Genomic DNA, 11,591 nt, shown 5'->3' with positions numbered 1-11,591 from the left:
CAGTTACCCCATCTTAATCTAGATCAAATGGAGGTAGACGAACGGATCCTCCTAAAAGCACCTCCGTCTGACCGGATCTGATCTATATTAGAGAAAATATAGCATATGTTTCTTGCTTTCTTTGCTAATTCGTTTGTCCGACCATTCCTACTCCGAAGAATACGAAATGATTTAGAATAATTTAATTTTAGATGAATTTTAAATAATTTTCCACGAATTGTGGTTAACCTTTTGTGTGGTGAAAATAGGAAGGTTTACCAAATTATTTTCAATCATAATAAAATTTACTATACAGTTTAAAACTAAATTCAATAATGTTAGTAGGGGTTATTAGTTGTTGTATTTTAATGGATTTGAAAATCCGAACTAAATCTAATGTTATTGGTTCTATGATTTTCAAATCTGTATTAAAATCATGTGTTATTGGTTTAATGATTCATAAATTCTGTATCAAATCAAGTGTTATTCAATCGTACGGATTTACTAATATATTTGATTTTATAATAGATTTGAATGGATTTGTTTGGATTTTTTAGTTAAAAATACGAAGACTCAAATCTGAGGGAAAACCTCCGGATTTGCATATTTTACTTGAATTTATAAATGCTATATGAATTTCTAAATCAATCAAAATATATAAACCAATCTCCTTACTTTTTTTCTATAGTCATAATATTCATGTTTGAAAATACACCATCTCTGTGTTCTGGATTTGAGTGTGTGACTATGATATTTGGTTTCGTAGCTCACTTAACATTTTAACCGGTTCAATTGGTTTGGTAGAAACACCCTAAGCTTGGATTATCTTCCTAACTAACCCTCTCAGTTCTCATAACTCCTCCATCTCAGGGATCACTCAGGCTTCCCACACTGCATCGAATCGAAAATGTCAGATCTGGTCGCTCCGCTTCCTTCGCCATCGTCAGCTCCGAGATCCGCCTCAGACTTCTTCTCCGATCCTTACGACTCACATCCTCTGTGGTTCAAGCCTTCCCTCTTCCTCTCCCCTGACTTCGACTCCGAGTCCTACATCTCAGAGCTCCGCACCTTCGTCCCCTTCGACACTCTCCGATCCGAGCTCCGATCACACCTCGCCTCCCTCAACCGCGAGCTCGTTGATCTCATCAATCGAGACTACGCTGATTTCGTGAGCCTGAGCACCAAGCTCGTCGATATCGATGAGGCTGTTGTCCGCATGCGCGCCCCGCTCCTTGGGATCCGCGAGAAGATCGCTGCGTTTCGTGGATCCGTGGAGGCTGCGCTTTTCGCGCTGAGGAGTGGGTTGCAGCAGCGATCCGATGCCGCTGCTGCGAGGGAGGTTCTGGAGTTGTTGCTCGATACTTTTCATGTGGTATCTAAGGTACATGATTGTGTTCGTGATCGATCATTCATGATTGTGCATTGTAGTTTCGTTTGTATTGAGTAAAGATGTTTCTTCATTGCTTGTTGGTTATGAAATCTCAATGCTTGACGTAAATAAGGTATCTTCTTTGGGGATTTTTAGGTTGAGAAGCTTATAAAAGTTCTACCGAGTGCTCCTTCTGATTGGAAAAACGAGGATGGTGTTTCCCTGGGAAGGAGCTCTGTGAACGTTGAAAATTCCACGCAGCAAGATGGCACTACCATGAGAGAAACTCAGAGCATGCTTTTGGAAAGAATAGCTAGTGAAATGAATCGGCTCAAGTTCTATATGGCTCATGCACAGGTCTCCATCACGCATTTACTTTCTTTTTCTTTTGCCAATTCACAATTCCTTGTTCGTTACAAAACATAGATTACATTAGCAATGCACTCTGTTCCTTTTAATGTACAACGTGTAAACACAGGAGTATTTTGATACGATTGATGGTAGGAAGTTTTTCTTTTCAGTCCTAGCCGTTACCAGTGTCAAAGTTATAACGAGAATGGCAAGAAATTGGGTCTCTTATAGGATAATTATGGAAGAGGTTTGGATATACTGCATGAGTAGTATCCTGGGGATCAAAACTAGTTATGCTTATGGGGCTTGAGAAATGGCTTGGCTGATAGGAGAGTTCATTGGCTTTAATAAGATTTCTGACAAAATTGAGTAAAATGAGATGATACCTGGTAAAACATTGTGAAATCTCTGGTGTTCTAAAAAAAAATTCATTACACTTGTTAGCCTCAGAAGACAATAGAAAGTCTTATGGATGATGCTCACTACTTTTTTCTTTTATGCCAGTACAGAACCTGCCTTTCGTTGAGAACATGGAGAAGAGGATTCAGAGCGCTAGTGTGTTATTGGATGCTAGCCTGGGTCATTGCTTCATTGACGGGCTAAACAACACCGACACAAGCGTCCTTTACAACTGCCTGCGTGCATATGCTGCCATTGATAACACCACGAATGCAGAAGAAATTTTTCGTACAACGATTGTGGCTCCATTTATACATAAAACTATTGCACTTGAAACATCAGCAGATGCTACCGGAAGTTCAGATGAACTTGAAAACGATTACAAACTTATCAAGCATTTTATTGCGAAGGACTGTAAAATGCTGATAGAAATATCTTCAACCGGTAAGTTGCTCTACTCTTTGAAATAGCAGTCTGGTTCGTTATCACAGTTGGACCTATCATTTTATAATATAACTCGGTGTACTCCTTGCTTGGTATCTTGTCTATAAACAGAGAAATCGGGTTTGCACGTCTTCAATTTTCTGGCAAATTCAATTCTGAAAGAAGTTTTTTCGGCAATCCAGAAAGTCAAACCAGGAGCCTTTTCTCCTGGAAGGCCTACTGAGTTCTTGAAAAATTACAAGGCAAGCTTGGATTTCCTGGCATATCTTGAAGGTAGGTTAGCTGATCTATATCTTTCTCTGAGCCTGATCTCATGGCTATTCAGATTTAAGACGCATTGTGAACTAATCTTCATGCGTCTTATATAAACAAATAGTATAATTTTATATTAGTTGATAACATTATTGAATACTTTTCAGTAGCGTCACACCATGTACTTTTTATGAAGGTTATTGTCCGTCAAGGTTCGCTGTCACCAAGTTTCGAACTGAAGCAGTATGTATCGAATTCATGAAGCAATGGAATGTGGGAGTATACTTTTCACTGAGGTATTGGAGATATACCATAGATGGTTGACTTACTGTTAGATTAGTGGTGTCTCAGCTTCTCTAACTCGAAAATATATAATTTCAGGTTTCAGGAGATAGCTGGAGCCTTGGATTCTGCTCTTACTTCTTCTTCTCTGGTTTTCATTAAGGATTCTGATTTAGATAAACAGAGTTTTCCCAACTTAATGCTCAGACAGAGCGCTACTCTGTTGGAAAGCTTGCGGTCATGTTGGAAAGAAGATGTTCTTGTTTTCTCCGCTGCTGATAAATTTCTTCGATTGACCTTGCAGCTTCTTTCGAGGTTTGATAAAATTTGATTATTAAATTATTCACGCTTATTGGTTTTGGGTTTCAGTTCTCATTTTGACAATGTGCTAATAACATGTAGATATTGTGTTTGGGTGTCATCTGCGTTGCATACTAGAAAGGGTAATGCCAGTCCGAGTCCTGGATGTGACTGGGCAGTTTCAGCCTCTGCAGAAGATTTTGTATATGTAAGTCACTTTTTTTATCTGGATTGTGACTTAGCTTCTGTGATATTCGGATCTCTACTATCTCGTGTTTATTGAATCAGCTAAAGTTGTGTAATGTGGGACAACTTAAAAGCTGCGTCCATGTTTTGTAACCTTAATTATATAATAAGAGTGACAAAAACTGATGTGGAATATTGATACATCTCCTTCCTTGCAGGTTATACATGATGTAAATTATCTAGCCTCAGAAGTTTGTGGCGATTACCTTAAACATATATCACAATACATATCTTCATGCTCCACTGAAGTTCGTGATGTGGTGAGGATGAGCATACTACAGGGTGGAGATAAATTAAAGGAAGTGCTACCTTCACTTACCAACACAATTATTGAAATCATTGTTGATAAATCTGTTGAGGTAAAGCCCTGAAGATACATTAGGTCCATTGTTTAATTTTATGCGCTTCAAGATTGGGTTGACGGCCTTAATGATCACTTACAAGAATACTGTTGACTATAGTTTAATTTAAAGCTGAATAGGTGAATGTTATTCTCCAAGTATCATATATGGTAAATGCTTTCATTTATTTTATAGGACCTAAGGCAGGTCAAGGGAATAACGGCAACATATAGGTTGACTAATAAACCACCGCCGGTCAGGCATTCACCATATGTCGTTGGCATATTGCGTCATGTAAAGGTATTGATTCCCTTTTGGGTTACGATTTTAAGAACGTTCATAGTTACTTGATTGCACCCTGCACCTTGTCTATTAATAGGCCTTTTTGGAGGGAGAAAAGGCTACACGGTACTTGACGCAGGCAACAAGGGAAGAGTTACTGCTTCGAACTGTCACTGAAATTACCAGGCGGTATTACGAATTAGCTGACGAAGTTGTTAGCGTGGTAAGTATTTTGTTTTAAACACTTGACTAGGATTATCAATGAAAGAAACTCTGTTCTGTCAAATACTCATCTTTTCAGTATCGTTTCAGTCTGGTATTGGTTTAGATATATCAGTAGTTTATGCGTGGGAAAAGAGTGATTATAGTAAATATGTTACAGGCGAGAAGAACAGAGTCATCGCTTCAGCAATTCCGACGAAAGGCACAGAAAAGAGCAGGTGCAGCATCAGGTGTCTCTGACGACAATGTATCTGAAACAGACAAGATGTGTATGCAGTTATTCCTTGATACTCAGGTAACCCTTCACATGATTCACTGTGTTAAGTAAGTAGTACTAAATATCTGGAAGTATTAGATTTAGAAAGAAGTGTAACATCATCGGTTAATATCTCTATTACCAGGAGTATGGCCGAAACATCTCTGCTTTGGGGCTAAAACCGGCAGAAATCCCGGTTTACTGTTCCCTCTGGCAATGCGTTGCACCTGCGGATAGGCAGAACACAATCAGTGTTTGAGAAACTCACACGGAATTTTCTTTCATCCAACATTAACGGTTTCATACATCTTGCAATAATAATAGGAAGTCTTTTCTTTTGATTGTTGTTTTATATTTCGTTTGTGTTTGTTTGCATAACCTATCTTTATTATGATCAATCAAAGTATTTGGTATAGTAGCTGACACTTTAGTAATCTTGAAAATTAGTATTTGTTCATGTTAAACTGAATTATTGACGCCAAAATAACTAAATAAGTGTGAAGTGTGAACGAAAAGATATTATAAATTTAAACAGTATACATGTGCCCCCAAACCAAAAAAAGATAAAAAAAAAAAATGATTTTACACATGTACTGTAGTAATGAAAGCATGTGATAATATTAATACACAGGTTCAAAATATTTATCAAGCATATTATATAATTGAGAAATGAAAAACATGTGAAATAAAAAAAGATATAGAAATGAAAAACAGATATGGGGAGTCAAAACCCTAGAGGAGGTGGACCCTGTTGACAATCTTACCACTTAAAACAAGAGCCACCAAGACCGAACCTCACTGTTAATAACACACAACGCAGACAGTAAAGCAAAAAAACCCAGAAATAATTTTCTGACATGGCTGAAATCTCGGCGACTTCGTTTCCTTCTTCTTCGTCAGCCTCTCTCGCGCTTCGAAGCTCCCTAAATGGTTGGTTATCTATATGCCCTCCAACTCTGTTTTCAGTTCCCTTGTTTATCTATGTACCAATCTTGTATTTTTTTTTCTTCTGAAAATTACCGTTTGTTATTGTCTATTGTAATCCGAGAGCATTCCAAATGTGTGTCTGTGTTGTTGATCTCTGATATGGTTCAACAGGTTATAATGGAAATGTCAATTGATATATGTTTGTGCGCAGGTAGCTTAAGATGTCAAAATGTAGCTTCTCTAAGAACCATTTCTCTGTTTCAAGAGGTATCCTCAATTCGAATTGATATATATCATATATGCTTATTAAAAGATGAATCATGTATCTAAAATCATACACGACCTCTGTCTCTCTATTTGCTTTGACTGAATGGCAGTTATCTGTGAAACGAAGCCAGCTCTCTGGCAATGCTCATGTTCCCCTAACCCGCGGCAGCAAGAGTCAAGGTGAAGTTAGCATTACACTGAATCTGCCCTTTTCCTTTAATAAATCATCATCTTTGTTTGCCTGATCAAATTATATTGTATTCGATTGAGTAGCCAGCCTCAATGTTATTTCCGTTATTATTTAACACTTTGTGGTCTTGAATATTGCAACAGCAATTCGAGCTGTTCTCTCCGGTGATGGACAAACTGTCGTGTCTGCTGATTCAAAGGAAGCCGGGCTCCGTGGCAAGCTGAAAAAAGTCGTTCTTGCTTACAGTGGAGGCTTAGACACCTCCGTCATCGTGCCATGGCTCAAGTATGTTTCTTTCCTTTCTCTCCAGTTCATTTCATCGTCATCCGCTGGTTTTGAAACAATCAGTTTTTATATATATATATGTGCACTAATCTTACATTGAAGTGTTTGTTCTGTAGGGAGAACTATGGCTGTGAAGTTGTGTGTTTCACCGCAGATGTTGGTCAGGTACTCTTACATTACTCCCAACTATTTTTTTTTTTTTTTTTGTAGCATTCCGCGTATGTATGCCTTCTCAACCTCTAAATGCTTTTTGATACGAAGGGTATAAAAGAGTTGGAGGGTTTGGAACAAAAGGCTAAAGCTAGTGGCGCTTCTCAGCTGGTCGTTAAGGACCTCACAGAGGAGTTTGTGAAAGATTACATATTCCCTTGTCTTAGAGCTGGTGCTATCTATGAACGAAAATACTTGCTTGGTACTTCCATGGCTCGACCTGTCATTGCTAAGGTAAACATTTCCACAGGTTTTATATGATTATGCTCTGAAGGAACCACAAATATTTTAACATAACTCTGATACAAACTTCTAAATGATTTAGGCCATGGTAGATGTAGCAGCAGAGGTTGGAGCTGATGCCGTTGCACATGGGTGTACTGGCAAAGGAAATGACCAGGCAAGTACTTGGATTCTCTTGCTATAAAACACACTTATGGATTCTCACATTACTTTTTTTTCTTCTTCTTTTGATTGGTTGACCAGGTTCGGTTTGAGCTCACCTTCTTTTCGCTGAACCCTGAACTTAAAGTTGTGGCACCTTGGAGAGAATGGGAAATCCAAGGCAGAGAAGACGCTATTGAGTACGCGAAGAAGCATAACGTTCCTGTCCCCGTGACAAAGAAATCTATTTACAGCCGAGACAGGAACCTCTGGCACCTTAGTCATGAGGTAAAAAAAACAAAAGTCATATACATTCCCTTTTGTATACAAATTTTGATACGTACGTGCTTGTCTCTGATACTGAACATCTTTATTGTTGAAAGGGTGATATATTGGAAGATCCAGCAAACGAGCCCAAGAAAGATATGTACATGATGAGTGTAGATCCCGAAGATGCCCCTGATCAGCCTGAGTAAGTTGCCTTCCTCTAAAGCTCTGCTTGATATTTTGATTAGTTCTTTTGTGAGTCTAGGGCATTGTAGATTTGTTGAGCTGTGTTAGCTGTAGAAGGAAGTTTATATACCAATAGTACGGATTTTACACTTGGCATCATAACTTGTGGTTACTTGAATGATGTTGTTACTCTTAACAGATACATTGAGATCGGGATAGAATCTGGACTTCCAGTGGCACTCAACGGGAAGGCTCTCTCTCCAGCCACCCTTCTCTCCGAGCTCAACACAATAGGAGGGAAACACGGCATTGGCCGGATCGACATGGTGGAGAATCGTCTCGTCGGGATGAAGTCACGAGGTGTCTATGAAACACCAGGAGGCACCATCCTGTTCGCAGCTGTGCAGGAATTAGAGTCCCTCACGTTAGACAGAGAGAGCATTCAAGTGAAAGACTCATTAGCACTGAAGTACGCAGAGATGGTCTATGCAGGAAGATGGTTTGATCCGCTTAAGGAGTCCATGGACGCTTTCATGGAGAAGTTAACTGAGAAAACCACGGGATCCGTAACACTGAAGCTGTACAAAGGATCTGTGTCGGTTACAGGGCGTAAGAGTCCGAACAGTCTGTACAGACAGGACATATCTTCGTTTGAAGGGAGTGAGATTTACAACCAAGCTGATGCAGCTGGGTTCATTCGTCTTTACGGGTTGCCTATGAGAGTTAGAGCAATGCTTGAGAAAGGCATCTAGAAAGAAGGGTTTCACCATTAGTTTATTTGCATGACATTTGATGATCACTCCCTTGGTTGTGTTCAAGATTTGATGCGTTTTAGCTTCAGCTTCTGTTTGGAATAATTGTGTGTTCTTTCTTCACTTTGTTTTCGTTTTGGAGAAACTCAATAAATCGAATAATGTGTTACTGTGAATGATGAACCTTACGGTTGAATTAATCTCTAATCACAGCTTATCACTATTTAAACTAGAAAGAATATCAATCACAAGTGATTAATTTATATGTTTTTTAAAATGAATAAAATAAATTAAGTAAAAGTGTAAAAAAATGTAAAAAGTTGGAGGCAGTAACACATAGCTCCTGCACAAACAAAAAGAGAATATATATATGAGTATTACTTTGGCAGAGACATCATAACAAAGGATAAAAAGGAATTTGACCTTAAGATCCTTTCCAGAATATTCATTAGCCATACTAGCAAGTCGAACCAGATTAACATCATCAGATAAGGTTGTTTTCCGCAATATAACCTTTAGTATCTGTGATCTAGTTCCACCAGAAACCTACACAGTAGGTTAATATCACAACCTACAATCAATTTTGACAAAGAAATAATTAACGAGATTTATAGTCCACAAGGGAACTTACCTACGGCAAAAGTGTCCAGTGACAGCCTCGTCAAGGTCAAAAGGTCAAGTTGTGGCTGCAATAACCAGAACACATTCCTTCTCTTTTTTCAATAGACCAGCCCAATGTTTCATGAAGGCGTTTTTTTTTCAAGTGTTGCCTCATGTTCACCTGGGTTCTCTCTTCGGCCCAACATGCTGTCAACCTACAAGACAGTAAAAATATTATATGAGTTTAGTAGTTTTGATTATGATCAAATTAAAAGTAGTTCAATTAGGTTAAAAGATCAATTTATTATGCACAGATTATGATCAGATCAAACTAAAAGTAGTTCAATTAGATTAAAAGATCAAAATGAATCATGAAAAACAGACATTACAATCAAATGACCCAAATTCTAAAGTGTAAGAAGTGTATTAAATATTTTTAAAATTTGATAATTTAATCTCAAATTCTAGACTTATCCTAATTGAGTCAGTATTATCGGAGCTGCTAAAATAGCCGGAATTATTGGAAGTATCGCTACCGTTCTCTGGCTCTGACGTTGACATGACTTGATTCTACATCTCTCGGAACTTCCGATTTGCTCTAGAATTGATGCTACGGAGATGAATCGAGTCGATTTGATCAGATATTACCTTATTAGATGATGTAATGCTTGACATGGAGATAGTGATTAAGTTGGCATCAGCTTCCACTGCCTCTGCTCTTGCAAGGGTAGTTTCCAGGCGGTCTGTATAGAAGGATACCTTTATGTAAAGGCTGCGTAGAGAAGAAAAAGATCGGACTGGTTAAGTACATGTCAAAACAGGACATTGCTTTATATATTTCTAACACCTAATTCTAAAGGAGAGAAGACTTTTGAGTAAAAGAAAATCATAATTTAAAGAGGGTTATTGGGCAAAAAATTCTAGAGGAGTTATTAAATTTTGAGATTCCATTGTTATTGGTTTGTGCATTTTTAAAATCTAAATAGAATTCATTGTTATTGGAGTGATGATTTTTAAATTCCACTCAAAATCCTTTGTTATTGGAAAAGTTTAGTTTTCATTGATTTTAAGATTCCATTAAAATCTATTGTTATTGGGATGTAATTTTTCTTTGTTTTTACTCATAGTACTCAACTTTGAGAATATCATCTATACCCATAAGATTTTTGAAATCAATGTAATAAAATACACTCACATACAAAAACTCAAATTGAAGAATAAAATAATATACAAATCACAACTTTAACATAATATAATTCACAACTTAAAAAAATAGAAAAAAATATTAAAAATTTAAAATAAAAATTGTAAAAATTTACTGTACCCTCCAGGAGCAGAGGTAGACGTTTCGTTGACACTGGGGGTTGTCGTCCAGTATCCTGGGAACATCAATCAAAGGTAAAATTAGTCCCACCCAATAGAAAACAGGAATCACACTTCTTTTCAGTATTCTCGGGACTAATGATTTATCAAAGTGTGTATGTGGCAGAAATATACCTCCTCCTTGGGATTATCAGAGTGTGTATGTGAACAGATCACAATAACGTTTTCTGGGAGATGTTCAAGGCCCCGTTGAAACGCAGTGTATAAACCGGAATTTCCGGCAACAAACTTCTCAGCATCTTTCAGAAACAAAACAAGCGGACAGGACCTGCTCGCATCACGGACAACCTGGAAAGATATAAAAGCATATGGACAAATATAAGACCAGCAACAAATTTCGTACTTTGCATATGAGAGAACAAGTACCTCAAACAATGTGTTTATTTAGAATCACAACTTCAAGAATCAAAAGACCAAACTTCAAATAAGAATACTCTCTTATTAATGCTCAAGAAACTTCACAAAACTTAAGCTCTCAAATCACTCACACCTAATGTCACACATTAACATCGGTTTATATAGGAAATATAAAGTCCTAAACTCACATAACATAAGATAATTAGATACCCCTAATTATCAAAGGACTTTCCTATTTCCTAGTTAGATAGCTTTATCTTTAAGCTACTCCAAGCTTATCAACATTCTTCCCCTTAAGCTTGAACTTGTCTTCACACACATCTTGAACTCCAATGAGTTCTCTCATTTCTTTAAACTTTGTTCTTCCAAGAGACTTGTAAGAATATCCGCCTTCTGTTCATTACCCGGAACATGTTCGACTTCCACTTGCTCCTTTTCAACGCATTCTCTTATAAAATGAAACCGTCTATGTATATGTTTACTCCGGCCATGAAACACATGATTCTTTGTGAGAGCAATTGCAGACTTGTTGTCAACTTTGATAACTACTTGCTTGCTCTTATTGCCGACTGTTTCAATTAGGAGTTCTTGGAGCCAAATAGCTTGTTTAGCTGCCTCAGTTGTTGCCATAAACTCAGCTTCGCATGAAGACAACGCCACTATCTCCTGTTTTGTAGAGCACCACGTGATTGGACTCCTTCCAAGATAAAATATGTGACCACAGGTTCTCTTACCATCGTCTATGTCGACGTTATGCGAGCTGTCACTATAGCCTACCAGTTCCACTTCTTCACCGCGTGAATAGCACAAACCGAGAGAGGTAGTTCCGCGTAGATACCTAAGGATTTGCTTCAAAGCTGCTCCATGTGATTCCTTAGGCTCCTGCATGTATCTGCTGAGCACTCCAACGCTAAATGACAAGTCGGGACGAGTATGAAGTAAATACCGAAGGCATCCAATGCCTCTGCGATACGCCTTTTCATCGATCTTTCCTTCCTCTGGCGCCTTTGAGAATTGTGCATTCATCTCCATAGGCACATGAGTTGAGTTACACGAACTC

General features: G+C 38.0%; 2 protein-coding genes across 2 annotated transcripts; both read left to right on the top strand.

Annotated features, from left to right (window-relative positions):
- The first annotated feature begins 790 nt into the window (after nucleotides 1-790).
- On the top strand, nucleotides 791-5,146 carry LOC106410330 (conserved oligomeric Golgi complex subunit 2). The gene is made up of 12 exons (XM_013850824.3): nucleotides 791-1,360; nucleotides 1,505-1,705; nucleotides 2,209-2,542; nucleotides 2,654-2,815; nucleotides 2,991-3,090; nucleotides 3,176-3,391; nucleotides 3,479-3,584; nucleotides 3,781-3,981; nucleotides 4,159-4,263; nucleotides 4,343-4,468; nucleotides 4,628-4,762; nucleotides 4,869-5,146. The coding sequence occupies exons 1-12, from the start codon at nucleotides 887-889 to the stop codon at nucleotides 4,980-4,982; spliced, it is 2,274 nt and encodes a 757-aa protein (XP_013706278.2). The 5' UTR covers nucleotides 791-886; the 3' UTR covers nucleotides 4,983-5,146.
- A 266-nt stretch (nucleotides 5,147-5,412) lies between these two features.
- LOC106410331 (argininosuccinate synthase, chloroplastic) lies at nucleotides 5,413-8,367 on the top strand. The gene is made up of 10 exons (XM_013850825.3): nucleotides 5,413-5,653; nucleotides 5,862-5,917; nucleotides 6,028-6,097; nucleotides 6,251-6,392; nucleotides 6,509-6,557; nucleotides 6,654-6,836; nucleotides 6,928-7,002; nucleotides 7,089-7,274; nucleotides 7,370-7,458; nucleotides 7,639-8,367. The coding sequence occupies exons 1-10, from the start codon at nucleotides 5,581-5,583 to the stop codon at nucleotides 8,189-8,191; spliced, it is 1,476 nt and encodes a 491-aa protein (XP_013706279.2). The 5' UTR covers nucleotides 5,413-5,580; the 3' UTR covers nucleotides 8,192-8,367.
- The last annotated feature ends 3,224 nt before the right edge of the window (nucleotides 8,368-11,591 follow it).

The sequence above is a fragment of the Brassica napus genome, chromosome C7, assembly GCF_020379485.1.
Source record: "Brassica napus cultivar Da-Ae chromosome C7, Da-Ae, whole genome shotgun sequence".
NCBI classification, from domain to species: Eukaryota; Viridiplantae; Streptophyta; class Magnoliopsida; order Brassicales; family Brassicaceae; genus Brassica; species Brassica napus.
This window is presented reverse-complemented; position numbering and strand designations above follow the sequence as displayed.

Coding starts and splice junctions, on each gene's coding strand:
- LOC106410330 (XM_013850824.3), top strand. CDS start 887: ATGTCAGATCTGGTCGCTCCGCTTCCTTCGCCATCGTCAGCTCCGAGA. Junction 2,543..2,653: donor GATAGAAATATCTTCAACCG/GTAAGTTGCTCT, acceptor GTCTATAAACAG/AGAAATCGGGTTTGCACGTC. Junction 3,091..3,175: donor GGAGTATACTTTTCACTGAG/GTATTGGAGATA, acceptor ATATAATTTCAG/GTTTCAGGAGATAGCTGGAG.
- LOC106410331 (XM_013850825.3), top strand. CDS start 5,581: ATGGCTGAAATCTCGGCGACTTCGTTTCCTTCTTCTTCGTCAGCCTCT. Junction 6,393..6,508: donor GTCATCGTGCCATGGCTCAA/GTATGTTTCTTT, acceptor TTTGTTCTGTAG/GGAGAACTATGGCTGTGAAG. Junction 6,837..6,927: donor CTCGACCTGTCATTGCTAAG/GTAAACATTTCC, acceptor TAAATGATTTAG/GCCATGGTAGATGTAGCAGC.